General features: G+C 46.5%; 1 protein-coding gene across 3 annotated transcripts in view; it reads right to left on the reverse strand.

Annotated features, from left to right (window-relative positions):
- LOC141957805 (mitogen-activated protein kinase kinase kinase 3-like) overlaps window positions 1–27,678 on the reverse strand; it is an 83,285-nt gene that overhangs the window by 12,578 nt on the left and 43,029 nt on the right. For 2 of the 3 annotated variants that reach the window (XM_074899854.1, XM_074899853.1), the window contains 7 exons: window positions 22,247–22,290; window positions 21,223–21,322; window positions 14,778–14,891; window positions 13,164–13,275; window positions 5,425–5,558; window positions 2,585–2,658; window positions 496–563 (listed from right to left, as the gene is read on the reverse strand). In XM_074899854.1, the coding sequence (XP_074755955.1) occupies window positions 496–563; window positions 2,585–2,658; window positions 5,425–5,558; window positions 13,164–13,275; window positions 14,778–14,891; window positions 21,223–21,322; window positions 22,247–22,290 (646 nt within the window). The remainder of the gene's footprint in view (window positions 1–495; window positions 564–2,584; window positions 2,659–5,424; window positions 5,559–13,163; window positions 13,276–14,777; window positions 14,892–21,222; window positions 21,323–22,246; window positions 22,291–27,678) is intronic. The other variant, XM_074899855.1, reaches the window with a different exon arrangement.

Here is a 27,678-nt window from a genome sequence, read left to right on the forward strand (position 1 = left end):
ACAGAGACAAAATATGATCCCACAAGGTTTTTTCCAGCTTGTCAGTACCTCGCAGTTGTCTCCAAATACAACAGCAAGGTCCCCTCAGCAACTTCTATCAACACAGAACTCATCTCTGATCTTTCAACAGCTTTACTTGCTCGCAGCCATTTATTTCAGGGCCCAGTTTGGACTGTTGTTGCTGTAAATTGATTCCCTAACCAGGCCCAAAGGTTCTTCAGTATTACTGCCACTGTTGCTGCAGAGCCAACATTTAATGATGACAAGAGCAGCCTTGCCTATGTTTGATGCTCTGGACCTTTTGATTTTAGAGAACATTCATGTTTGATCATTGCAGGGTCATTTTTGAAGTGTAACCTGAGCAATGGAGTGGGTTTGCTTGATTGTTTGTAATTGCTTTTCATGCAGTGTCATGTCTCTAATAGCCTTTATCCAGTCTCTTTACTACATGCTTTTTATACTTTGAAGTGAATGCAAGCTTCCAAGAGTGCTTACCCATGCAGTCGAGAATGTCTTTGGGATGGGTCTTCCTTCCAGGAACAGGGGTTTGGGTAAAGGGAGGGCTGCAAAGGGATGAAACAAAAAAAAAAAAAGGATACACTTTATTATATCAGAAAGGCTATGGAATGAATTAGGAAGTGATTACACACAGAAATGACAGGCTATACCACAAGATGCACTGACTGGTCTAGTCTACCCAAATGAGCTCCCATGCTCAATCTGCACAGGAATGAAGATTGTTTTTTTTCTGGATTGCAGCTTGTTCCTGTGGCAAACAAAAGGGATCCTGCAAAAACCACCAGGCTGAAACGAAGCAGCCAAAGACCATAACAGCTATGCACAAGACAGCACAGGAGGAGGGCTACAGATTTCCCTCAACGTCAAGTGTTCAATTGTGCAACTCTGCTTTCTTTGAACATTTCTTAGCTGCTGCAGATGTACACACTGAAGTCCTTCAGTCATGCTTGATTCACGTAGGTCTCCCCTTCTCTGCAACATCATTGCCCACCTTCTTCATGCAAGAGGGTCTGTACCATCGTCACTGGGCACACACACCCTCCCAAAAGACCAGAAGGGAGAGTGCGGGATTGGTACTTCAAGGCTCAAGGTCTTTAAACTACATTGAGAGGATGGTAAAGCACTGCAAAGGGATCTCAGCAATCCTAATTTCACCCCAGCCTAAGGCCCAACAGGCTGATCTGCACTTGTTTTTCCACTCTCCCTTTTAATAAAATGGGCATAGTAGTAGAAAACTGCTTTGCAAAGTGCTCTAAAATCTACTCATGTCAAAGCTGATCACAGCAGGTTTGCCACAGCAAAGCAGAATTTGTTGTGTTATTTCTTAGCATCAGACTGGTCACCATGCCTGGTGACTAGCTCTGCCCTCTTGAGGCTAATGCCCTCTCAAGCAATTGGTTGCAAGGGCTCAGCTACATCTTTGCAGGAATAGCCATACTTACTCCTCTTTCTGCCTTTGAAGAATATAGCCTTCCTCGTGCCTTTTCAAGCTCCTAGACCCCATGACTGAACACAGCTGCCTGCTTCTTTATATGTGAAATCAAGCCATACTACCCTCTCGCAAACATGCCTAACACTTCTCTCAGTTCTCTCAGTATTCATTGTAACAATAAAGTGGTACAACCAGGCTGTGTTCCTTCTGTTGTTCTTCCTAGCAAAGTCTGCAAACGCAAAGCTGGGGCATAGAGGCTGGGACCACAAGGAATCCAGCTTAGATACAGCAGTAATAATGAGCAAATACATCACAGGAAATTATTAAAAGCCACAGAAAGGAAATGGACCTCGATGCTGAGACAGATCCAAAGCGCACAGAGCTGCAAATCCGAAGCACGCTACGCAATCAACACAATGCAGAATTGCTGGAACACAGCCTTGGTGCTGTATGGCAAAAGCAACAGGAGAAAAAAAAAATCTTTGATGCAGATGGAAAAAAAATATATATATTGCTTCCCAAAAGGACACTGTGTCTTATACACAGCCTACCGTGCACAGCAGTAAACATACGGTTGCTGTGCACGTGTGAGCTTGGACCAACCAGCTGCACCAACTATTGAACTGCAGCCTGTGTTAGTACAACGTGTCCTAGTTGCTTCCTGCTGAGAAGCTAAACTTAGTTGTTGCTCATCTGGTGTCCTCAGCACCTTGACTGACATGTCTGTGGCTGCTGGCAGTGATCAGGGGCTGCCAAATTTACAAGTGGTCAGTGGAGAGCAGACAGCGTGCCCAGTGAGGAGGAGGCATGGAGAGGCTAATGGAGTATTGACTGCAGAAAGCCAGAGGGGTAGGAGAGGGATCTGACCAAAGCAGAAAATCTGAGCACAGAAAGCCAGGCTGTCTGCAGATGCCCAGTTACACTGGCCAGCTCAGATTACTGAAATCCAAATCATACCATCACACAGATGTCTGTGCTGGGATATGGCTTTTAGCACTCAGGATAAATTTGGTTTTCTCAGGTGCATCCTCATCCCTACAGGAACCTCAGGGGGTGCCACTGACCCTGTTCTTCTCCTTCTGTGAAGCAGAGGCTGCATTTCAGCTTGTGAACATGGTGACATGCACAACTCACCTGTCCACTGATCTGTCCAGCGACTGGCAGCTCCCAGACAGTGACTCATCAGGGCTGATGAAAGCTTCAAGCATCTGACAGTGAAAGAAAAGGGAAAAAACATAAAACTATGCACTGTAGCTCTTCAAGCTCCAATACTAGCAGACCTCTGCAGGGTCAACAAAGCTCCACTGAAGCTGCCTGATTTACACCAGTTGATGCCAGCTCCAGTACAGATGAGATCCAATCTAACAGAAGTTTTCTTCCCAGTGGAAATCCATTTATGGTGCCCCTCTGGGTTATTGTTCTTTCCAACTACTATTTGCTAGTAGGGAAACCGAGGCAAAGATAATTAGCACCTTGATGTTCAAAGCATGCTAAGAAGTCAATGAGATTCAAAGTACTCCAAGTATTTGTGAAAAAAAAACCCAAAACAACAACACATAAATATCAGGACACAAATGATGTGCCCAAGGCCAAATGGATATTGTGGGCCACAGCCAGGATTGAAGCCCTGGACTCCTGACATCCCCAAGCTGCCCTGGCACACAAGATCAGCCTTCCTCTCCATTGATAAGCAAAGTATCATCAGGGCTTTTGGCTGGAGGAACTGGCTTGGCTCTCACTAGCTCAATGAGTCAAAAGCTGCATTTGTGTTGCTTCCTGGATGAGACATTGTATGGGAGGGGGTTATTTATAGCCGGTTAGCAACAACAGAGGTTTTGTATTGAGTGGCAAACCTAGGGGCTATGTGCACTTCTACACGGAACACAACTTGCTCAGGGCCACGCTGTGCTGCATTAAGTACAATGATTCCTCCTAGCTGCAGACCCACTGTGGACACTCACTAACCTCTACTCCACAGCCAGCCCCAAGCCCAGCTCATTCCTGGGAAAGCTGAACAATGAGGGTTGAACACCACGTGGAGTCACCCTTCGCTGGCTCCTGTACCCACATTGCTCCTCCTTCCTTCTGTACAGTACAGTTTCCCTTTCCATGCGCTGCTCCTGCATTAGACCTCCTCAACCAGTTGTCATAACAGATTGCATTGTTTTGGCAGAACAGTTTCAACTGGAAAGTGCAATTTTTCTTTGCTTCCCAGTTTTTACCCCAAAGCCTCATCCTTCAAAAAACACTAGCCAAAGAGGAGCAAGAGCTCTGCTAGACCCCACTCCCCACCACTGCCAGCCACACCAGGTCTCTCCCAGAAGTTAAAACCATGCCAAAACAGACACATTTCTCAAAAGCATAAAATTGGGAATCCAAGCAGGCTCCATACTCAACCTCTGTTCATCTGCCAAGCTGGTCTCCAGGCAAAGACCACAGTTACATCACAGGCTTGCACAGGGGCATCCCCCAACAGGCAGCAAGCACCAGCTTGTAAGTGGTTTTCTATGAGGCACATATGGAAGCTGCAGCACAAGGACATTCTGAGGGCAAAGCCTATACAGGGAAAAGCATGGCTGCTCAAGGAAAAGAGAAAAAAAAAACAACCCACATCCCCAAATTCCCTTTCTCCCACATTTAATTTTCCAGAGAAGGGCAGCAGGCCACCCACAGCGTGATGCTGGGGAAAAGCAAGAAGAGCATCTGGGAACCTTCATCAGGAGCAGGCTCAGAGCTCAGCTAGCACTAACGGAGCTCCAGTAACAGCCAGTGGAGCTGCACTGATTTACACCCAAGGGGGGTTCACAGGGACCCTCCCCCTGCACGCACACACACTTTGTCTTAATCCTACCAAACGTGTTTGGAAGGCATGTGAAAACAATAGAAAGCCAACTTTTGGCTGCAAGAAGCACAAGATACATCTGCGCTCTGACGCTGCCAAGACTCACCCAGAGTGACTTCTTATTTTATTAATGGCTATATAATAAACCGTTGAAAACACAACTTTGCCATGGAAACACTGGCACAGCCTGAACACAAAAGCAGAGCTAGTGGGTGCTATCTGAGTGTAGGAAATGCATGTCTCCCCAGGCAAGATCCTTGGGGCCCGCCATCACAGCAGTCTGTGGAGTGAGCTTAGTGCCTTCCGGATGTCCCTCCTTCACAGCCAGCCCTCCTGCAAACTGTGGATTCCGGTCCTGCCCTTCCAAGAGCTTTGAAAGAATGAATTGTGTGCCCAGACAGCCCAGGTGACTTCACAGGACCTGTATTAAGCTCTTCAGAGCTATAGTTTGAGCAGAGATGCAACTGGAGAGGGAGGTGTAAGCTGCTTCTGCTCTGGTCCCTCGACACTGCAGAGCTTCCCCCATTGTGGGTACCAAATTGACTGGAGGAAGAGGTATTGCTCATCACTGCTGAAGAACTAGCTGCTTTTTTATTACTGAGGAATTAGAATATACAAAATCCTTATTAAGACAGGAAAAAAAAAATATGGGGGAGGGACAGAGAGACAAAACCATAGAGCTGTGGGCAGAGCCAAGAACTGTAACTGGAGCTCAAGCAGAAACAGCACACGGGAAGCAGTGAGAGCTGCTGACATCCCCAGGCTGTTGCAATCGCAGGCAATCAGTTGTCTGGCACACTCCCTTGTGGTCCTTGGGATCTGGGAAGGCTGCGGCCACGAGCGCCCGGCAGCTGGTGTGCACGTGTGTCCCAGATCTATGCTCCTCCAGAGCTACCTGATGTTCCGAGCATGCTTCCATCACCACTGTAGCAGGCTCTTAGGCTTCCTGGAAAACGGACCTGCTGTTTCTTGAGCATTGCAAGCCCAGAGGCACCCATTCCTGGAAAAAGCAGGCCTGAGCCCCATGCACAGGGCCCACTGGGGATTTAATGGTGGGAATGGCACTCAGGGCGCAGCCTCCCCTATGCCTAATGCTGCCCCAGTTTAACCGACACGCCCTGGCCCCACTTACATTCTGATCCATGGTCTCAGGGATGAACTCGCCCTCACTGTTGATGCTGGTATAAGATCCTTGGCGAGCAATCTGCTGTTGCTCTTCAGGAACGCTGCCCGGGGGTGGAGAGCTCCGGCCAGTGTGCAGAGAGCCTGGGACACAGGAAAGGCATGGGTCAAAGAGAGGACTTGCCACATCCAAATCGTTCCAGAGACACTATTCCAGTGATCACGGACCTCCTGGACATGCTGCTGGGTTTGAACTTGTGTGGAAGGGAACAGAGGAGCTAGAGATGGATACTGTTTATGGGCGTCCTACAAAGCTTTTGCAACAGGGACAGTTTATTACTGTGGGGCCACATAACATTTAGCAAACTTCAGCCTTCAACCTACCCTGAATCCTAAGAGCTGTGCAATGTATCTAGGTGCTGTCGATGACAGAAAAAAAAAGGACTTCAGGGTCTTCTTGTGATACAGTCAATCTCAAAGCAAAACACAAACTCCAAACCCACCTCCCCTCTTTGACCTCCGGGCATCTCCTCCCTGGATCACATCACTGCCTTGTTGAGCAATCTGGGAAACAGTCCGGGCGATCTCAGTGCAACATCACTTAAACACTGCTTATATGGAAAACAATTTGCACTCAGATACGCCTCTTCTTTCCCCCTTCCCTACACAAAAGTAAAGAGGATGGAAAATCAGCCCTCAAATCCATGAGCCATGGGGAAGGGAACGACCTGTGGGCTCAGCTTGTCGCATCTCCTGCCAAGGGAGGGTTTTCTCCCCTGTCTGTAGCCCCAGAGGCTCCACGCCTGCAGCTGGCAGAGCCTCCACACCAGGCAGAGCCACCTGGAAACCCCCAGGGCTTTGCAGTGCATGATGTGCACCTCAGCGCAGATAGGTAGGCTTCCATGGGCTCTGCCACGGAGCTTGTTTAACAGAAGCGGGTTTCTATTTTGCACCTGGGAGAGAACTCCACAGCTTCCTTCCATAGACATCCTATTCCTCCCCTTATTCCCCCAAACCAACTCTAACTGATTCCTTGTGCTTTTTCAGGCTTTAGGGAGCATTGCCCTCACTTGGCCCAGATGCGCAGGCTTGGCTCCACTTGTCTTTCTGCAGTCCCTCCCCTCCATCCTTGGGCTGTCATCACTTCACAGTGAGGAATTGTTGACGTAGATCCATGCTGCTCCATGCTGAAGCTTTAACTGGTCAGCGTTGTGCAATGTGAGCCTTCACACAACACAACAACTTGTTTTTAAGCAGACTTCTAAAAAGTACACATCCTTGAAGAGTTAGAAAGCACATGGAGATGTGTTTCCTTACACTTTGTATCCCTTTTTGCAGTACTCTTGCCAAATCTTTGGTTCATTGCTACCATTTGGTAACAACATGCCCAGGCGAAGCACAGTATTGCAAGAGAAAGGTACTGGGAAGGGGCTTATCCCATCGTGAAAAGTCAACACTGATCAATCAACACAACACTTCTGCCTCTTCTGCATCACAGTTACTGTGTCAGATTGATCTCTGGCATAAATCCATCAGCATGATCAACACTACAAATCCAAGTCCCCACCTTTCACTTAAGCCGATACGCATCAGGAGCTTCTAATGTTAACAGTGTCACACCACTGTTAAAGATCACTGAATCAGGCTTGCTGGATTTATACCAAATACATAGATATCTCTATCCCATGGTATGTCTTCCTCCAGACTCCTTGCTTGGATTTCAAAAATAAAAGTCATATGGCTTTGGGTTACTTTTTTTCGTCTTCCTATTTTCTCCTTCACAGATTTCCTGCAGGATAAGAACACAGCGGAAAAAAGTCCAACTGAAGTAACGCCAAGATCAAGGGGAGAGAATCTCTCAAGTGCTGCAGCACTCATAATGAACTGGCTTTCCACCAGCTCTAAAAACAAAACCAGTTGGGAAGTACAGCATCCTCTCTTTGAAGATAAATAAACAAACGTTTAACTATTTAACAGTTCAGGCACCCTGAATAAATCACTGCATTATCATCCCCTCTTTTGCTTAGCAGATGTCAATCCAGAATGCATCATAAGGACATTTGGGTGGCTCTTGTTCCAAAAACCTGCTGGAGGATTTGGCGTTGTGTAACCGCTGTATCTTAGCTCTGTTGAGCGTTTCTGTTACTGCTACAATGAGGTGTGGGCCTGCTCGCGCAGTGCTGGGATCTCTCACTGCAACAACCCATTCATTGCCCAGAAAGTCTTTGACTCGGATTTTACAAAGAGCTGTACATGCCCTGTTTGATTTTGAACCCAGGGAGTTAAATGAGATTTATCACAAGTGTAAAGACTTTGCATGATCTCACATTAAGACTTTGCCTGTAACAACTACTCCCAGTCATCAGGTCAGTTCTGTTTGACCTTCCAGAGTCACATTTCCTGCCAAAAACTGTAAAAGGGGATAAGACACTAGCCATTTCCCAGCAGGCAAGGAACTTAAACAACATGCTTAGGCTTTTGCATGCTTGGAAACGGCTGGATTGAACCAGATCAGTTTCAGCCAGGCTGTTTGGGTAGAAGAGCTGCTCAAAGTAATTAATGCAGCTTCACACCTCCAAGAACACTGGTTGCTACTGCTTTGCATCCACGAGGGCCCATTCACCTGGGAGGAAGACAGGGAGGGAAGACAGGAGAGCCCCAGCACCCAAGACTGATTCCCCTCTCCAGTCCTATCCTGCCCCATTAACAAAACCTCAGGCAATCTCAGTGCTGCTGGAGTGGGGGAAACAGAAAACAGGGGTCAGGGAGAGAGCACAACTGTGGTACTCAGTGGCAGGTTTAATTCATAGTGGGGGCAATACAAGGCATATTGGATAGAGTAGATAATGTTGTTTTACCCACCTCAGACAGACAGAAAAGCCCAGATATGCCTGTTTGATACATCACGGATGCTCTTCACACTTGACCAAGAAACAGCAGCAGCACCAGGCAGAGAGAAGACACCCCCAAGAGACTGTCCCCCTGGGGTCTACAGGATGACATGTAGCTCCAGCCCTCAGACTCGGTGGGGATGGGGCAGGCTGTAAGGCACTTTATAAGCTTAATGCTGGCCAGATCTCAGCAGCTCTATTCAGGATTCCTGAACTCAGAGAAACTCTGCAGATTGGCACTGATTGAGCATCTGACCTCGGTTACCCTTTGGAGCAAGGTGCTTTGGGAAGGGATTCCTGCTCCATGTTACACACACTAATGTAAAGCCATATATTTGAGACTAGAGCACAGCGTGTCCTCAGCAGGGTGAACCAAGCCAGCATGGAGACTCACAGTCACTGCTGGCATCTACTGGGGTCTTTCATGTTCCCTTCTGTTATTTTTATTTAAAAAGTGTCTTTCATGCAGTATGTGCAGAGTTCGTGGTGCTGCACGTACAGCCAGGTCTCCCGTGCCAGGCTTGGCTTCCCTCCGCCTCCATGTTCCCTGGCTTCACCCTTTCCCTGCTCTGGCAGGTCCTTCCCAAAACTTCATCCATCACCGATCACATCAAGCAGGGGTCCTGATGTAGATGTGAAGACCCTTAAAAGTCAGAGCTGGGGAGGGTTTGTCGGCAGCCGCCTACACTCGCAGCTGCAGCCATGGAGAACCCAGCCCTGGGATGACATCGCCGCAGAGCTGAATGAGGGACGTGACATCAGGATGTGCCATTCCTCTGAGCCTTGGCAGAAACACAGGGCTCAGGAAGCAGTGGTACAAGAGGAGGAGATAAACCTGCAGGAAATTTCTCACATTGTGACTGTTGAGGGGAGGTGCAGATGGACCGAATCTCCCCCGATTTCTTCTTTTTCAGTGGGACCCCTACATGTTTCCCTCCTTTCCATGCTGATCCTCTGAGCATAGATTCCTACATCTTGATTTAAGGTAAACCTTAGGGTACTTCTACACTAATAAGCAAGACAGAGCCCATTTTCTAGCCCTAAAGCAGCTAGCATGATGCACACAAGCCAAATTCTCCTCCTCTTCTCAAAACAGAGGGAGTCTCATCCATCTCAACTCCTGCAACAGGTCCCTAGCCCAAGCTACCCCAATTTGTGCTCAGGCACTGCTGGGACAGCAGCCACTGGTACAGGGTTGGCCAGGGAATGTGCTAATGGTTAAGCAACCTCATCAACGGCTAGCCAGTGCTCATGTCCTGGCCCCGTGAATTTAACAGCACAGATATCACCTCCAGGCCTTTGTTTCTCAGAGTCATCTGGCCAGCCTGTGCACCAGCAAAGTCTTTGTGCTGTCTTCTCTCTGGAGATCTGCATTCAAATCCTCCCACAGTGCTAGCAGGGGTTAAATGATGCTGCACATGTGTCCAGGCACCCATGAAAACCTCAGCACCATCACTGCGGTGTCAATTCTCCCAGGTAAAAGACCTGCTGTTCCCATGGCTGGTCCATATTTGACATCCTGGATGCAGCCAGCATTCACTTCTGGTCTGGAGAGGGCTGGCAGGCACATGATGCCACAGCTCAGCAGCCTGGATTGCAACCATAGAAACACAAAGTACAATTAAAAAAAAAAAAGGGGTTGGGAACTTTCCACTTAAATGGTGATTCTGGAATGGGGCTCCTGAATAATTTGTGGATAATTTTCTGAAACATGTATTTCCTCAAAGTAAATAAAAACAATCCTCAGTTATCTGAAAATCCAGAACCCAAATAGATTTTAGCCAAAGTTTCCTGGCACTCAGCTGAACGTTTGCAGATGCTGGTCACCCAGAGACTGGAACATTTTTCATCCCCCCCAAAGGGGGATTCACTGAAAAAGTTTATGGGAAAAAAAAAGAAAATATTGACTTTGCATAAGGTTTTTCAGGGACATGGAGTGAAGACATTTTCTGTCCAGCAGAAGCAAAAATAGCCAAATCTTCCCCAGAAGATCTACCCGCCTTCCAATGTGCTTGTGCCAACAACATGCAGATTTATTATTTTTCGCTGCTGCTAACACGGCAGAGTCAGCAGAAAAACATGAGACATCTCAGAAACACTGAGAACATGACCCTGAACCACCTTTTTTTCTAAAGTCACTTTAAATCTCCTTTTAAATGTGATTTCAAGAGAAAAGCCAAACTGAGTTAAGATGCTCTCTTGATAGCAACCACTTTGATGACAGCAGAAGCAAACACTGAAATACCTTGCAACTGCAAGTAAAAAATAGTTTCTCCTACAGAAATCCCAGCTTCTTAGGCTGCCTTTTGACTATCCACCATGTTCAATGAAATCCCTGGTTCAGGGAACCACAACACAGGATCATGTCTGTCTATTGCCTGACGTTCAGTTTTATGCTCCATTTGAAACACTGGCCTCCCCTTCAGCTCACTGCCCTGCTGCTAGATTCCCCAGTTCTGTGACTCAGAAGGTGAAAAAAATTAATCTGCTGGATTGTGAACACCTCCTAAGCAGTGCTGCAGGAGCTTCATACAGATCCCAGATAACTCCAAAGAGAGGCCTAGTGTGCTATTACCATGCAGAGAGTTTGTTGCAAACTCTTTTCAAACTAAGAGCAAGACTGATGGTCTGCATGGAAAAAACAGAGAGATGACTGTAGGGTGGGCTGGTAACCTTTGCTACCTATCTATAGAATAGCGCTGAGGACACTAGTTTTGGTGCATTAGCAATCGGCATGCCGACCCTCCTGAAGATCCCAACGTTAGCATGCTCTGCATCCTACATCTGGTGCTGCCCAGTCCTCCTCCGTTACCTAGATTAAACCAGCATGTTACGTCCATTCCCCTGCTCTGCTATTCAGATATTTCCTCAAAATCCATCTGTACCTCAGGCTCTCACCCTTGCAGAGCTGATGATACCTCTTCTTTTGTCTGTTTTGTCTTATCTACAGGATGCTTTTCAAGGCAGTGACACCTCACAGTCAGTGGTGCGGATGTGGTCAGGGACTCTCTTGGTATTACAGCAGCTCCAAAACAGTAAGGAAAGGCCAAAGCATGGCATAGAAGTTAGTAGTAAAGTCTAACTTAGCAAAAACTAATCTTCTTGCTAGCACAGCTACACATGGAATTAATTCTGCCCATCACGCTTGGTTCACACATTAGTGACAGCTCCTGGTGCCACAGCTCTTTGCTGGCTTACATTAACAGCTTAACAAGTGCCAAAAAAAGAGCAGCAGAGATGTTTTGCTCAAGCACGGTTTCTGTTGACGCTCTGTGCCTTACCATGTATTTGTGTGCGCATTTCATTCAGGGTCATCTAGTGACTCTGCCAGACTCTGGGCAAACTCTCCAGAGCCATGTGAGATATAAAAAAAACCCAACCCACAATAGAAAAAGACAACCCTAGTACATCCAAACACTAGGCCCAAGGAGAGCTCTTGTGCATGTACCACTACCCCTGGTTTCAGTAAGACTTGGGCATGGCTACACAAGGGGCTAAATTGGACCTACTCTAGAAGAACATTTCCTATATATCATTGTCAGATGCAGCAAACCACAAGGTATGTTATCAAGGCAGCACAGGCTATGAGACAGAGAAAGGGCAAATACTTGGAGAAAAATACTCTTTTGTTATACAGAGAAAGGAGTTTGGAAGTGTTTACTGCCATATAAGTACAGCAGATCTTTGGAAGGTGAAGTATATCTTCATGTATATTTGTATAGGAGGGCCTCACTTTATTCAAGGCCTCTGATGCTGTCATTTCTACAGTTGTCAAGTAATAAAAAAAAAAATAGGGATCTGTAGAAATTACTCTGTAACCAGCACCCACAGACATGGCCGAGAATGTTCACTGTACGACAAAAACATTAATCCTGCCTATAAGTTGTAATATGAGTAATTATGCCCCTGTTATACAATCCTATGGGCTACTTTACCAATTCTGCACAAAGCACCCTGCTCTCTACCAAATCCTACAAAGTTCTTCACACAAAAGGTCCTACAGACAGCTTACCAAGAGTGTTCGTCATTTCAAAAAGCTCAGAGTATTTTAGAAATCAAGAAAATTTAGAAATCAAGAAAAGCATAAACTCAGAAAGCACAGAAAACCGAAGAAAAGTCTATACAAGGCTATGAACAAACTCCAGTCCTTGCAGAGCTTCAAGAAGAGACCAGGCACTTGCCAGCCTGGTTTCAGAGGCTGCAGTTATCTATTCCCAGCACTTCTGAAGGAAAGGGATACTCTGCTTCATATGTAATGCGACCACTGCAAAACACTGCACACATCCATTCTCCTGAGAAACCAGAAAAGCAGCTACCACAGACTTCATTTCACCTACAAGAACAGATTGGTGGCATGGAGACACGTATTTGGTCCTTATGTGTTGAAGCCAGCCCCAGCTCAGGAGCTAAGGAACACAAGCCCATTCAGGTACATTATTCTGCTAACTGGAAAAGGGGAGAGATGCTGAGAGAACAACAGCAGATGGTTAAAGGAATAAGTATGTCAAGGTCTCAAAAAGCCTTGGCTTTCTATAGATCCTCACTTTTCACTTTGATAAAGCTCAGTTGCATCAAATTCACTGGAGATTTTTATCACTGCATTTCCCCCCTCAAATTACACCTCAGATCCACTTAGCTTTCATGCCTCCCTGCTCAGCACAACCTCATCTGACCTGTGCAGCTTGCAGTCTCTTCCTCAGCCTGAGGATAAGCAGCAACTGCACTGAGTTACTGGTGGGAGACATGAGGGTGACTGTCCAGACTGTAGCAGCTACAGAGGTGTGATAGAAAAGAGAAGGGATGGTGGCCAGCTTGTAATAGCACAAAACACCCCCCAGAGTGTTGTTATTTCACTGACCTGTTGAATACTTCCGTGTCCTCTCCGAGTCTTTGTACAGGGATCCCATGATATCACCCATGGATCGGGAGATCCTCATTTCGTGCTGTTTACTGTTGTTCGGCTGGAGGAGCTGGTAATCAGACAAAGGAAATGATCAGACTCAGCCAGAGCCCTTGTGGACACACCATCTGAAGCCCTGTATTTGGCTCCCTATGACCATATTACCCAAGAACTATATATATATAAAAAAAGACATGCATGTAATCTAATGATACAAAAATCATTCACAAACAATTCACATCTGTTATTAAAATACTCTAATAAGATTAAGATTATGCTCCAGTTGATAATGGTAAATACAGATATTTGACATAAAAGACTGTTCCTGCACTGCATTATTTCCAGATAGATACAAAGACTGATCCCTGGCCTGAACCCAGGTTTGCAATCCCAAAATCAGAGCCTGTCCTCCACTCTCCCTAGACTTCAGTGGCAGACTGGGCACTGCAGAGGTTCCTCTGTAACAGAGCAGAGGAACAGAGAGTGGAGGATCAGGCTCTGCTAGGGAAGACAGATAAGCGGGAGAGCAAAGAAACGCATATCTAGCTGGCAATTTAAATGGTAGTGGCCATGTCTTGCTAAGATAACACACTACAGCGCGTTGTGATTTTGTGATAATTTTATGTATGACATTGGAACCGTATGTTTCAGAGATGGACCTACTCTCAAAGGTATGAGTGAATCTACCTGGCTTTCCTGGTCTTAGTAGCTGACTTGCAATACTGCTATGTTCCCACAGTTGCTAGGACAAATCACCCTATTTCTGCCCAGGATTTAGGAAACCCCAACTGATGGCTCAGTCTTCCCCTGGGACTCTGGTCCCTGTGCTTTCCGAGAGCCTCTTAAAAAAAGTGGAGAAGTTCCAGGAGCTTCAAGCACCAGCGGTAGCATGAGGACAAGCACTATGAGTTTCAAGACTCCCAGTCTCTCCAGTACTTCTAGGAAACATAAGGAAGAAACAGAGTTGCAACATCTGCAAATCCCTTGTTTTACAGACTGTGCTTGGGGCAGCACGACATGTGCTTTGGCAAGACATTCTGTGCAAGCGAGGTCAAGCTAACAGGCTTAACTGCAAAACCACTGAGCTCAGGAAAAACAAATAAATAAATATGGAAAAAAAAGACAGTCCTGCATGAGACTGAAGGAATCTCCAGTTTGGTCTTCCTGGCCTTTACTACTGCAGCACCACATGGAGAGAACAACCCTCACACTGCCACCCAGCATGGCAAAGGCCAGGGCATCACCCTGTATATGGAGGAGAGGCTACAGAGGAATGCTGACAGCATCCCTAGGCAGAAAGCACAAGGGCTTCTCTTGGGGTTTGGCCTTGTTTGAGGATCAGTATGGTATTTAACCCTTCACAGGATGCAGGAGGAGCTAGAGGGAGCTGAGATCAGTCTCTGGACTTCCACCACAGGAGGATTTCCGAGCAGCTGAGCCAGAGCAGGGCTGACCCCCCTCATGACAGCTTGCCCTCTGCTCTGCACCATCAGGAGACTCGTTCCACTCCCCAACACAATAACAAGACATCTCGCTCTGGACACAAAAGAGCAGAGAAGGTGAAGGGCTCACATTCGCTTTCTTTGGAGCGCTCACAAGGATCCGCAGGCTCTTCAGGGAAGGGCTCAGCTCCAACTGTTCCATAGCTTTGTCCAAATCTTCCTGGGATTTCAACGGGATCAGGAGCTGGAAGGGATTGAACAAACACCGGCACATGGCAGTGTCACACTTTTGGGTAAACAGAAAAAGACAGATCCTTGCAGTGGGCAGCCTGGAAATCGGGGGGCAAGGGAGGAACTTGAGAAGGCGGATGGAAAACAGAGCCCCCATGCCCTCGAGCTTGACGAGCTCTAACATTTTCTTCCAAGTTCTCATCTACCAAGGAACAGACGCAAAAAATCACAACAAAAAACATCTGCAAGGAGACAGCTTAAAGGTCACATCACCAATTCAGCTAGTGTGAAGAGGAGAGGGCTGAGATGAAATCTTAGGCTTGTTGCCTGCTATTCTGGGGCTGCTTTGATCTTGGGAGTTTGTAGGCAAGACATACTGCTACTCAGCCCCAAAACAGCCCCACACATCCTTCCTGGGTTTCTTCCTCGGAACATGATCATGTAATGGTGCTCCAAAAAAGCAGCCAACTGCACCCAAGGATTTACTCTGGTAGATCCTCAGTGGCCTTCCCTACCTCCGCAGCCTGTGTTCCTGCTCACTGACGCAGTCTCCCTAGTGTCTCGGCATCAGGTGAAATCAGGGAACATCTCACAAATAAGAGGCTCTTCCCTTTTGATATGAAAGGCGTGTGTTGTTCTCCCTCCAAGAACCTCTTCTTTGACTCCCTGCAGGACAAATTCAGCTTCTGCTCTTTATAACATTAACAGAACAGAGAACTACACAGTGCCATGTCTATCAGGCAGCTAAGGGTCCTGATGTTTTCCTGGTAAGTAGCAGACTATTGCCTTCATATCTCCAGAGGGAATTTGACCCTCCTGACATTGCTGTGTGGTATACCACATCCTGCAGACAGCCTGCAAAGCTTCCAACATCCAACACAGCTGCACTTTAGAGGGGCCCTGTGGCCTTCTGCTGCCTTGGGCTAAGATTAAAACCACAAGTTTTTGCCCCTCATTCATGGACATTCTGCCTAATGTCATAAAAAACAGGCCTCAGCCTCTGTAGGTTGCCTCAGGAATTGGCACTGAATCCAGCCAACACAGCACATGTTATACTCATGCCTGTGCCAAAGTACACAGCAGTTCCACCTACCAAAGGGACCAAGTGGCCACAGCTCCCAGTAGGCTCTCACTGGTCTTACTGGGCACCACAGCTGCCCAGAACTCCTGAAAGGCAGGTCAACCCTCTGGGTGATCAGGGTTCATGCCACCAGCCACAGCAAACGCACCTCAGATCAACCGCCACAGAAGAAAACACTCAAAAGCCACCTGTGTCTACCTTTTTGATCTCAGGGTGTTGCCAAGGATTTGGCTGTTGGCCCGGAGGCAAACACACCTCAAGACTGTGTGCGCTGAGGCTAGAACTTCGGAGATGACCAGGTCAAGGAAAAACTGTGTGTCCTGGCCAACAAAGATGAGGTTTCACCTCGGACAACTGCTACAGTCACCTCCTCCACCCAAGGACCACAGCCTGAGCCTGCCAAGCTCCGTCCTAGATGTCCATGTGACTGCTGTTTCTACATTGTGAGCACCTCAAGGTTTGGGTTGAGTTTCTCCTCTCCTGTGTGATAGGAGAGTTATCTTTCGTTCCCATTTTGCAGACATATGCGGGCCACCTATTTCATATGATAAACGTCAGGTTTAACATCATCAAATCATAGAATCATTTAGGTTAGAAAAGACCTTTAAGATCATAACACCCAGTCTAAACCTCCTCTGGTGCAACTTCAGGCCATTTCCTCTTGTCCTGTCACTTGCTACTTGGGAAAAGAGACCAACACCCACCTTGCTGCAACCTCCTTTCAGGTAGTTGTAGAGAGTGATAAGGTCTCCCCTGAGCTTCCTTTTCTCCAGGCTAAACAACCCCAATTCCATCAGCCACTACTCATAAGACTTGTGCTCTAGACCCTTCACCAGCTTCATGACTCTTCTTTGGACAGAGTCCAGCACCTCAATGTCTTTCTTGTAGTGAGGGGCTCAAAATGTCCCACCAGGAAAGCCAAGCTCCCACAGCTGTGGTGGTCCTGAGCTTACACCTACCTTAGATAGCCGGCTTTGAGATACTAAAAGCCAGGTCTGTAAAGGGGCACTGCAATGGCTAAGTTTAATGCAACCTGCTATTCTGCAGAGTTTCAGTCCCAAATTAGATACCCAGGACCCCTATAGCTTGCATGGGAGAGTTAGATATCCAGAAATGGGATTAGCAGGTGAGAAAAGGAAGCTGTCAGGTGTAAGTGCTGGAAGCAGTGGTAATTGCTGAGTAAGGACCAGGCCAGTTCTCAAAAGATATTTAAGCAATGAACTCCATGTTGAGCTAGGAGTGCTCTTCTGGGGTAAGGTATGCAAATGTGGTTGAGAAATTCTACAAATACAGAAAAGAAGACTATAGAGCAAAGTATTTAGCACATGCACCCAGGAAGAGGGATAATCAGGCTATGCACCCTTTGTCTGAAAGCTATTTAGCTATTTATGTGTAAGAAAAAGATTCCAAGAAGAACTCTTGAGAAAGCCTTGCCCCAGGATATCCTACAGGTGTAGGGACTTGAGTTCTCAATCCAACCAGGTGGGGAAAAGTTCATGAAGATGTCCCTTACCTCCCAAGCAAGGGACCTAACCAGCTGGGGGGTATACAGAACACCAACACCAGTCTTCTCTGGGCTGGTCCTCACAAGCAAGGCTGGAAACAGACTCCCAGTCTGGGACAGGGACTGGACATGAAAAAAAGGGAAGTACTCACCAGGTAGATACCAACTATTTAGGGCTTTCAGTAGGTCCATGGAGTCAATGGTTAGACCATGGTTCATGGTATAACTTTGGGATCTGAATGAATGACCTGTGTTCACAGCAGATATCTGACAAAGATGGTATTGAGTATGTCTCCCAAATGCTGTGCAGCTGTTCTCAGACAGTCTGATTCCTTAAGCAGTAGAGCTTAAGAGATATTTTCTCCATGCACTGCTTAACTCTCTTGAAGTTCACAAGGGCTCCACAGGTGCATCAAGTGGAGACAAGCCTTCTCTCCTGCATTCACCCAGACAGAAATGAGAATGGTGGAGAGCGGCTCCCCCTCATTTCACCACCAAGCAGAAGCTAACTCTGAACTGTAAGTATAGTCCCACTGCTCACCCACCCCTTTACTGAGCTCCTCACAAGTGTTCAGAGCAATCCCTCAGCTGCTGCTTTGAACAGAATGTTCTGCAGGTCACTCCATCTCACTCCAATATCACAACATTAACACATTTGCATGCCTGCTTCAGTGGAGCCAAAAACATCACGCAAAATTTGCCCTCCTGTAAAAGGGACTGGAGCCAGTATTTAGCTTGGCTTTACCTATTACCCACATCTGGCAAGTAGATTTTTCTCCATTTGGCTTCCAGACTGTGGCACATATGGATATCAGGAACAGATATCTACTGGGCATGAAACTAAATATAGACTCATGCAGAACCATGGAAGTAATTGCCAGGGTGCATTTCCAGTAACTGGGTTTATTCTGTCTATGGAGTGAGCAGCTGTGACGAACAGCAAAGTTTACCTACATCAAAGTTTCACTAAACAGAGCTTATTAGATTTTCTTCTTGTTTTTACACAGTATACTCCTCTGAAGCCTAATATTTCAGTATGGGACTTGGTAGTCAATCCACTGCAGTCTAAGAAAGTGAGCGCAAAGGGTGAATTTTCACCATCTACAACAATATTGCTAGACCTCGCTCTGTAAGACACTGCAGAAAGCCAAAGAATAGTAGGAAACAGGGTTGGGGAAAAATCTGAGAGGTCAATTAGTTCATCTTCCTGCCCAATGCAGAAGCAACTGGCATCAACAATTCTCGACAAATGTTTGTTAAATATGCTTTTATCTCCTCCCCCCCATAATGGAGCTTCTACCACTTCCCTAGGCTTTAACTCTCCCTAACCTTCCAAAATGATGCTGAGGGACAGCCTCTGAGGAGACAAGCAAGGAGGTCAGAAGGGAACTAGTGGCACATCGAGGTTCAATGCTCTGCCCAAGGACATATCATAAGTTGTTCATGGAGATGGAACAAACGACAAGGTAACACTTAGTCACACCCAAAGCAGCTGTTTAGCAGTGCATACAGACCAATTCAGACAGAGCGTTTGCCACAGAAGTCAGTCTTTCAATCCATAATGCAGCCAACTGTCTAGAAAACACCATGCCATGCTGTCCATGGCCAGGCCAGATTCTGCTCACCAGAAAGATGAGCCCAGCCTAGAACTAACATGCAGACATGCCCCATGTACACCCACAGCCAGGCCCCGCTCTTATCTATACCAGCCCAAGCCTGCTGATTCCATGGTCCCACCAGGATGTGATTCATGCGTGCCCCTGCTCCACCCAGCTGGCATGCTCATCTCGCTGATCTTGGCTTCAGGACTCCTGCTTCACTGGGACAGGGACTGCCATTTAGTGAGCTTTTGTAGGCGCCTGTTGATCTCAGTGTAATTTTGGTCTACAGAGTGCTACTGCAAGAGAAACATCTGATGGCAATAAGGAATTACTGCACAGTTCCCTTTGAGTGTGAAGAAAGGGTGAAACATTTTATTGTAATGACTCTGTAGTCAGGTGACCTTAGAGACTTGCAGTCATGAGACTCAAAAACCTGACCCAGAACACACTAGGAGCCAGATACCAGGGTGTCACCATGTGGACATGTAGGCTATCTCCCCAAAGGTCACTTTTGTCTATTTATAGTGTTTCCACAATAACAACTCTGAATTACTACTGCTTAGACATCTTCCCAAAGGTGTGGGTTCTCACAAAGAGGAATTTTTATGTATAGAAAAACAAAACACTGGAAGTCATCCTCAACTCTAAGAAGTCAGGAGTACCCAAAGGCCTGCTCATGGTCCTGCTATGTGCTGTGCACATGCCCAGGAAGACAGTCTTTAACATGGGGTAAAATGCATTATTTAAGCTTCTGTATGCTGTTGGAAAAAATTCCTCTTCCAGTGGAAAGAAACCTGGAATGAAATGAGTCATTCCTGGAGAATTCAATGGCAGGCTTTTCCCAGGAGGGCAGTCAGAGAATGCCCAAGATTAGAAACCTGACTGGCATTCAAACCCAAAACCCAGCGGACACTAGTATCATGAGGTATCTATTATAAAAGAATAGCAACTTTTTTGTGGATCAAGTTTCCACTGAAACAGAAGGGAGGAAAAAAAAAAAAGAAAAAAAAAAAAAAGAGAGAAAGATTTCTTCATGACCTCTCCTTCCGTTCATACTTTAATGAAAGGCTCTTACATGAACAAGCAAGTTGTCAGGACAGATCCAAAAGAATTTTTGTTTAAAAGCCCACCTACTTGTCATCTGGCCCTCTCCTCCTTCCCAAAGCCAAAACCACCTTGACAGCCCAGTGGCTCTGATGCCTGCCCAGCTCATGGTGAGATGCCTCATAAGAAAACACTGAGCACACCAAAACAGATGCCTAGGGTTTCCCCCTTCTGGGTAAAAGGAGTCATCAGTACCGCCCTTTCAGCTGGGCTCAAAGAAAAAGTTGGAAAAACACAGTGGCCTATGTTATAAAGTAGGTTGGAGAAGAAAGGTCTTCAAGCCTTAAAATGCAAGGATCACAGAAGGAGAGTTTCTTGGCTGCTTGTATGTGGCCACAGGACCTGCTAAGAGAACCTTCAGTGATGCACATTTCACTACAGACCTAATCACAAGAACATGCACATGGTTTGGGGGTGAAACAAAGTCAGTGCTAGATAGAAGTATATTGTGTTACCAGCACTGTCCCTCATGCTCTGGACTTCACCATGCTCCTGCAACTGACCCCAAGATGGGGAGGCTTCACATCTAACCCAATCACACAGTAGCCTACAGTCACTTCATGGGGCTCACAGGAAAGCCATTTGGTCTCAGCTGTTCTCCTTTCTGTGCTGTGTGTGCTCTCACCAGCCAGGCACACTCTTAAAGTTGGTCCTATTGACCCAAGGGTATTAATGGGAAAACATCTACTGCTGCTGACTGTGCAGCCGAACTGACAATGTCTCCATCATCTCAGTTACTTAATCCTCCCCCTCCCTGAGTTAGAGGGATTTGTTGTTCTGGGGGAAAGACAATATTCTTATGTCACCATTTAATAGTCCCTAACTGAAATAATTTTGTGAAGGGAAAAGCCTGGCTTGGAGTCTGAGAATCCAGCTGAGCTGTATCCATACAACAGCTCTTGTACGCTCACTAGCTGGGAACCACAACGTAAGATTATTTTTCTACACATCCATGTACAACACTAAATTAAGGCCTTAAGAACAAATCACTGCTCAATTCTGAAGTGGGCACCAGCACCGTAAAATTCCCTCTTAGCAATAAGGAGAAGAGTACCTCATTGTTCACACAGACTAAGTCCATCGTCTGTCCAAAAGCATCTGTGACCTTCTGCACCACTTCTTTGAATCTGACTGGTCTTGGAAACTGGATAATCCTGTATACACAAACAAATACAACAACAGTCTCAATTTAGTAGAAGCACACTTCCTGTCTGCTATGCCCAAGAAGGGACTTGACCTACCCTGCAAGAATATCTACCAAAAATCCTCTGCTCCTCCCCCTACTCTGAGGTATGGGTGAAAAATAAGAAAGTCCAGCAGACCTTCACTGGAGAAGACCGAGGATCAGGCACTGGTCAGTGATTTATCATCCCCATTTTCAGCAAGTGGCTCTGAACAGGGAGGAAGGATCATTGGAAGAGATAATGATGCAGTTTGGCACCCTGTGACTCTCCTGCACCATCACATGCAGAAGCCCTATAGGTACATATGAGCAGGTATAGTCTAGCCCTATGGTAACGTTACTTAAATTTTCTTTGGCTTTAAGATGCAACTTGGACCATCAGCCTGTGAGTTTCCAGCCCTGCAACCTGCCCTGCCACAGTCACCAAGCACCAAGCAGAGGTGATTCCATGAAAATGTCAAGCAGGGAAGGGTGGGCAAGCTTTAACTCCCAGCTCTTATTTTTATGGGACCCATGCCCAAAATCTGGTTATCTTAAGTAAGTGTCATAGGCTGCTAATCAAAGGACACATTTCTGTAGAGTTGCAGCTCAGCTGTCATTCAGCAGGGATCAAGAATTAAAAAGAGAAAAGGATCCAAGCATGCAACCTACCTCCCTGGTAAGAGGCATTTAATCACATCCAGTTTGGAACCACTTTGTCTGCATGCAAATCCCAGGAGGTACTTGCAGCAAACGGGATGATGAGGCAAGGCTCTTGCATATAAAACTGTAGTTGATTTTAGGAGAACGAATCCTGCTGTGAGCTCATCTGCAGCTGGCTGACACCAGTAGGACAACACTGGGTAAAAAAGGTTATCTGTCCCTGTACATGTAGGGGACTGAGTTGGGTACATACCTTTTCTCCCCTTCATATTCAAACTTGATCCTGACATTTCGCTGCTGAAAGAAAAAGCAGAAAATAGTTAGGTCCCAAACTACATTCCAGACTGACTCACAGATCCAAAGCTGACAGGAGTTCTCAGGGAGACCTTCCTAACTTCAGTGGGTGTCTGGCCTATTTAGGGCCAAGCTGCCTGCTGGACTTGTGGACTTTGGGGAAACTCCACATGGCTGATAAATGTGCTTGTCAAAAAATAAGGTCTTCTGTAAGCAAGAGGACACTCACTCATCTGCATAACTTAAGTTTTAATAAAATGCATTCATAAAAGTGGAAAATTGTGAATGCTCTCAACTCAGTTGGGAACAAGGTACTATTGTCAGAAGCAAACGTGTTATATCTGATGTCCATCCATCTTCAGTGCTTCCCATGGTTTTACCCCAATACTTTTCCAAGAAAGCTCAGAGGATGTTTAATTGAACACAGGAATATTTGGGGCAAAGCAACAAGAAGTAAAAACAAGCATCCTATAGTAGAAGCGGAGAGGCAGTCTTGGATTTTAAAAGCCAAGTGCTGGGGTGGTAGTGAGGGTGGCTGTTATTTTATTAGGACATACAAATGCAAATATCAGTAAATATACATGGTAAATGCCCACCCTGAACTGACCTGTTGCTCACCTCAAGAGAAATCATTAAATTTGCCCAAAGAGCCAGCGGAGCCACAGGCAGACTGGGTACACAACTTTGTAGGGACTAGTAAAAGCCACTTCTCCCATCCTCTATTTGTGCATATTTAGCAGTGATAAAGACTATAAGGAGCCTTTTCATTCATTCAGCTTCTCAGACCAAGCCTGAGCCAAGCATCCCTCTAGCATCCCTTGGCTCATTCAAGGACTTTATGATGGTCTCAAAACCCTCTTTACTTCCCCAACCAGATTTAGTCAACCCAGTCAACCAGGGTTTTGCCCCCACTAGTGCAGACAAGCCTTCTCAAATAGTAGTTTTCTTCCCACGGAGAAAAAAGTGCTCACCACCTCCCTCCAAGGTGTAAAAACAGGGAGGGCTCAGTTCTGTGTCGCCTGCATCTCACAGGGATAATCCCCAAATGGGTGGGTGACAGCCCTTCCTGAGCAAGGGCCTTATCTCTAACCCTGGATTGCCAGAGCATGAAGGCACACTTTCCATCCTCTCAGAGGGAAAGCAGATCCACAGTGAAACAGCTTTGTCTCTCATGAGGAAAATGAGCTGGATGAGCATCCCTAGGTTTATTTTTAAACTGACAGCTTTTCAAGTTCTGCAGACACCCACCAAAGTTCAGGAAGTCAAGGCTGGAGGCAATTCAGTTGAAAAGCTTAAAAAAACCCCATCAGATTCAGGGTAAACTTGTTGGATCATCTGAAATGCATCCTTTTTACCTCTGCTCATGGCATTTTCTGTTTCCAGAGAGGCTGGGAAGAACCAGTGCTGGGACAGTCACCAAATGGGGCACTCCAGCAGTGTTACAGGCCTGTGCTAAACAGGCACTTACATCACCTTGGTGTCTACAGCCAGTTCTCCAGACCCACAATGTTTGGCCGAACTCCAGATTTGCTTCTAGAACCAGGCCCAACTCATAAAAATACCAGTCCAAAATTCAAAAGGAGAAGAGATGACCATAGCCAACTTAGTGCTGAAGGTCCAAATCATTCTATAGAGACAGGCAAATATAGGCGGGATTGCCATCCTGGATTTTCTCTGTTGGAAAAGGAAAAAATATACAGGCTCTTTTATGCCAACTGTTATTTGCATGTGACTCCCTGAACAGGGCCTGGCTGGTTCATCCCTCCTGGACACTGGCATTAAGTCAGCCAGTAGGGGTTTGTTGCATGTAGCTCTGCAAAACTCCTTCTCTAAAGTAAGAGAAAAAAAAAAAAAAAAATCAGGGCAAGGAACTTTCAAGGTTTCTCCTTACAAAGGAGCAGGACATGTAAGGGGAAAAGCTCACGCAGCTCCAGCCTCACTGCAGGAAACCTTTCAAAACACAGGTTTCACTTTCAGCACAGACCCAAATGCTGCACCGAGCTAGGACACAGGACACACTGCCTGTTTATGCTGAACAACAAAATATTTGCAGACAAATAAGTTTTGAAAAACAGCTTGTGGCTGGAAAATGTCAAAACACTCATATAAAGCTCCAGAGAGAAAAGAAAAGGGAAAAAAAAGGAGCCACGACCCTGCTGCATCCTTTTCTTCTACATCAACAACAGAGCTGATCTGCTGTGGCCCAAAGCCAACAGAAGTAAGCCAGCTGCCTCACACCGCTCCGCTCTGCTTCTGAGCAGAGCAACAAACACACTGGCTGCAATAGAGGAATGAAAACCCACTTCATTTGCTAATGAGATTATTTTTTTTCTGATATAAACCACACTAACTTCTCACCTCCCTCAAACAAACCTTAAGCTTGCAAGCATTTGGAAGAGGAATGAATATATATATATTTATCTATAGTCTGAGAAGTTGGTTACAGTTTTGTTTTTCAGTCTTCCTTTGGCTTGCCCATGTTTTTGACCCACAGCTAAAGCTGAATTCATCACTGCTATCAGCAACAAATACTTTTTTCCGTTAAAAAAAAAAAAAAAGTGGGCAGTGCCCAAAGCACTAGGAAGTCCCAGGGGTTGCAAAGCACTTCCTAAATGCTGGAGCAGGCTGTGATTTTTTACACCCATGGAAATCTGTTTTGGAGCAACTGGTTTGAGATTACACAGGGAGTCTGGGGCATTGCCAAGTGCTGGAGCAATACCTCACACGAATCTGCACCCAGCATCTCAAACACATGATCAAGGGGAAAGCAGGACCAGCATCTTCTCTGTAAGGACCTCAACACAACGTGCAAACGCTTGAGGGCAGGTTGTGGAAGAGGTGCAGGTGGTGGAGGCTGCTGGGTCCTACTCACTTCTGCAATTTTGTGAGGAATGAAGACAACAGCAACTCCTCCTTGCACAATCCAAGTCATGCTATTTACCCTCCCTGCCATCAGATGTCAAGTGAGGTTAATGGCAGCCTTGTTCTCCTCACAATCAAGAGGTCATTAGTTGGTGCAGCAGAATAAACTGAAACATCCAAGAATGGCATGTGTTGAATATGGTGGAGGAGAGGGGTAAGGCCATGCTGTAAGGCACCAGCCTTCAACACTAAGCTCTGGCGGAGGATTTCATTGATGGTTTCATGAAGCGCTATGAAAGCTCAGACAGGTATTGGAGTAAGAAGGGGAAATTGATGTGCGAGGCGCTTTTCCTAAAGGTGTGAAGAAAAAGCCCAGCCTAGGGAAAAGAAATCTCCAGGGAGACCTTATTTCAGCCTTTCAATATATAAAAGGGTCTTTAGAAGATGGAGAGAGACTTTTTCTACATCACGTAGTGACAGGACAAGGGGCAACAATTTTAAACTGTAAGAGGCTAGATTTAGGTTGGATATAAGGAAGAAATTCTTTATGATGAGGTTAGTGAGACACTAGAACAAGTGGCCCAAAGAGGTTGTGGCTGCCCCCTCCCTGGCAGTGTTCAAGGCCAGGTTGGACGGGGCTTTGAGCAACCTGGTCTAGTGGAAGGTGTCCCTGCCCATGGCAGGGAGGTTGGAACTAGATGATTTTTTAAGGTCCTTCCAACCCAAACCATTCTGTGATTCATTCTATGAAGCAGAGTGGGAGAGCCAAGCATAAAATTTAGATGTTTGATCTCCTGGGTTGTATGTACTGCGCAGCTTTCCCTCTCCGCGTGCGTTTCCGTATGACACAGGGCACAGAGGAGCCCGCATCTCAGCTGGCGCCTGTAGGCCCTGCTGCGACACAAACAAAATAAGCGACAACCCTGACAGGAAATACCACAGTAATTCCCTTCGTTTCTGGAATAATTTCTTCTCCGAGATACTTGTACTGGCATTTCCTCCAGCCCTGCTAACAAATGGTATTTTACTCTTTCTTGCCATCCAACTCAGAAAGGAAAAAGCAAAGCCACTGCAGTGGCCACAAACCCATCACCACCTTTCCAGGCTTTCCTTAAGGTATTTTTAGCTCCTTCCTCAAAACTTCTAATTTCATGAAGAGAAAAGACCACAAGTGCCAAGCTCCAGAGGAAGCACTGATGGGAATCAGGGAGAGAAAGGGGGCAACCACTTCTGCCTGCTTGGTTGGGGACCATGCACACTGGCAGGCTCGGCCAAGCTCAGCCCCCAGAGCTGGAGCAAGCAGCCCTGTATGCTGGTTTAGATTAAGGAAAACGCTGGAAAAAATGGAAAAAGTGTTTCCAAATGAGGTGAATCATGATCTTACACAGAGATCCCTGAAGAGCTGACTGCTGTTTGTAATAAAAGCACACACTGAGAGCAGGAAAACATGCGGTTAGGCCTAAAATGGAAGCACTTTGGAGGAACAGAAGGTACTGAGCATCCTTGCTGCTGAACACCCAGAGGGTTGATCAGATCAGAGTATAGGTCCAAGCTGAGCAATGCCATGCCTGTGGAGAAGGGTGTCTGATGGCACAGGGACACCCTCACTACACCACTTCAATGCCACTGCCTGCAGGCAGGGACCCAGCAGAGGAGACAGCCCCACACTTTCACATCTGCTCATGTGCTAGTGTAGCACCGAGAGCTGAAGCACGTAAAACTGCCGTGCTGCAAAATCCTAGACCAGTGCCAAGTTCAAAGACCTCCCTGTCATGTCCTCTTCTCCTCCCAAACTCAGCTGCCATCAGAAACGGTGTTCTGGTCGGACTCCACCTCTGTGGCTTGCTTTTAAAGCTGCTCTTGTCAAACTTAACAAAGGACAGCTTTGCCCATGCTGAGACACGACAGCGACAGGGCCTTCAGATCACTTCTTCCACCCAAATCACCTGGGACAAAGCCTCCAACTCCAACATTAACCCTTCTGAGGTCAAGAAAGGCAGGAAAAATCATCACAAGGGGCCTCCTCTTCCCTTTCAGCACTACACCAAGAGGGGCTCATTCCAACTTTGCTCTTACCCACCCACGAGACCTTGGGTACTTACTTTGCCTCAGTTTCACCACTGGGTAAAATAAGGGAAATGAAGGAGACTCACTTCTGCATGCTGGAGGGTAAACAGAGGGACTTCTCTCATTTTCTACTTGTTGGATTGTCATTGGACAAAACCCCACTGAGCAGTGCAGCATTCAAGCATTAGTGCTCTAGTTACTCCTTTGTACAAAGCCACAAAGTGGTGGGATTTCTCCTCAATTTCTGGCTCTGGGGCCAAGAGAAATCAGCACTACAGGGCCAGGCTGAGAGGACTTCTGCACCTCCCCGACGTGCACATTGTTTGCATTAATCCTGTGCTCGTCCCTGCTTTTAGCAATGGGATGTCCGTTACAAGCCAGACAGCTGGACCATGTCCCTAAACCGCAGTAGGAGATGACTAATCTGCGTCATTAGGAATTATCTGCACAGAACCCCCACGC

Source organism: Athene noctua, chromosome 2 (genome assembly GCF_965140245.1).
Source record: "Athene noctua chromosome 2, bAthNoc1.hap1.1, whole genome shotgun sequence".
In the NCBI taxonomy this organism is placed as follows: domain Eukaryota; kingdom Metazoa; phylum Chordata; class Aves; order Strigiformes; family Strigidae; genus Athene; species Athene noctua.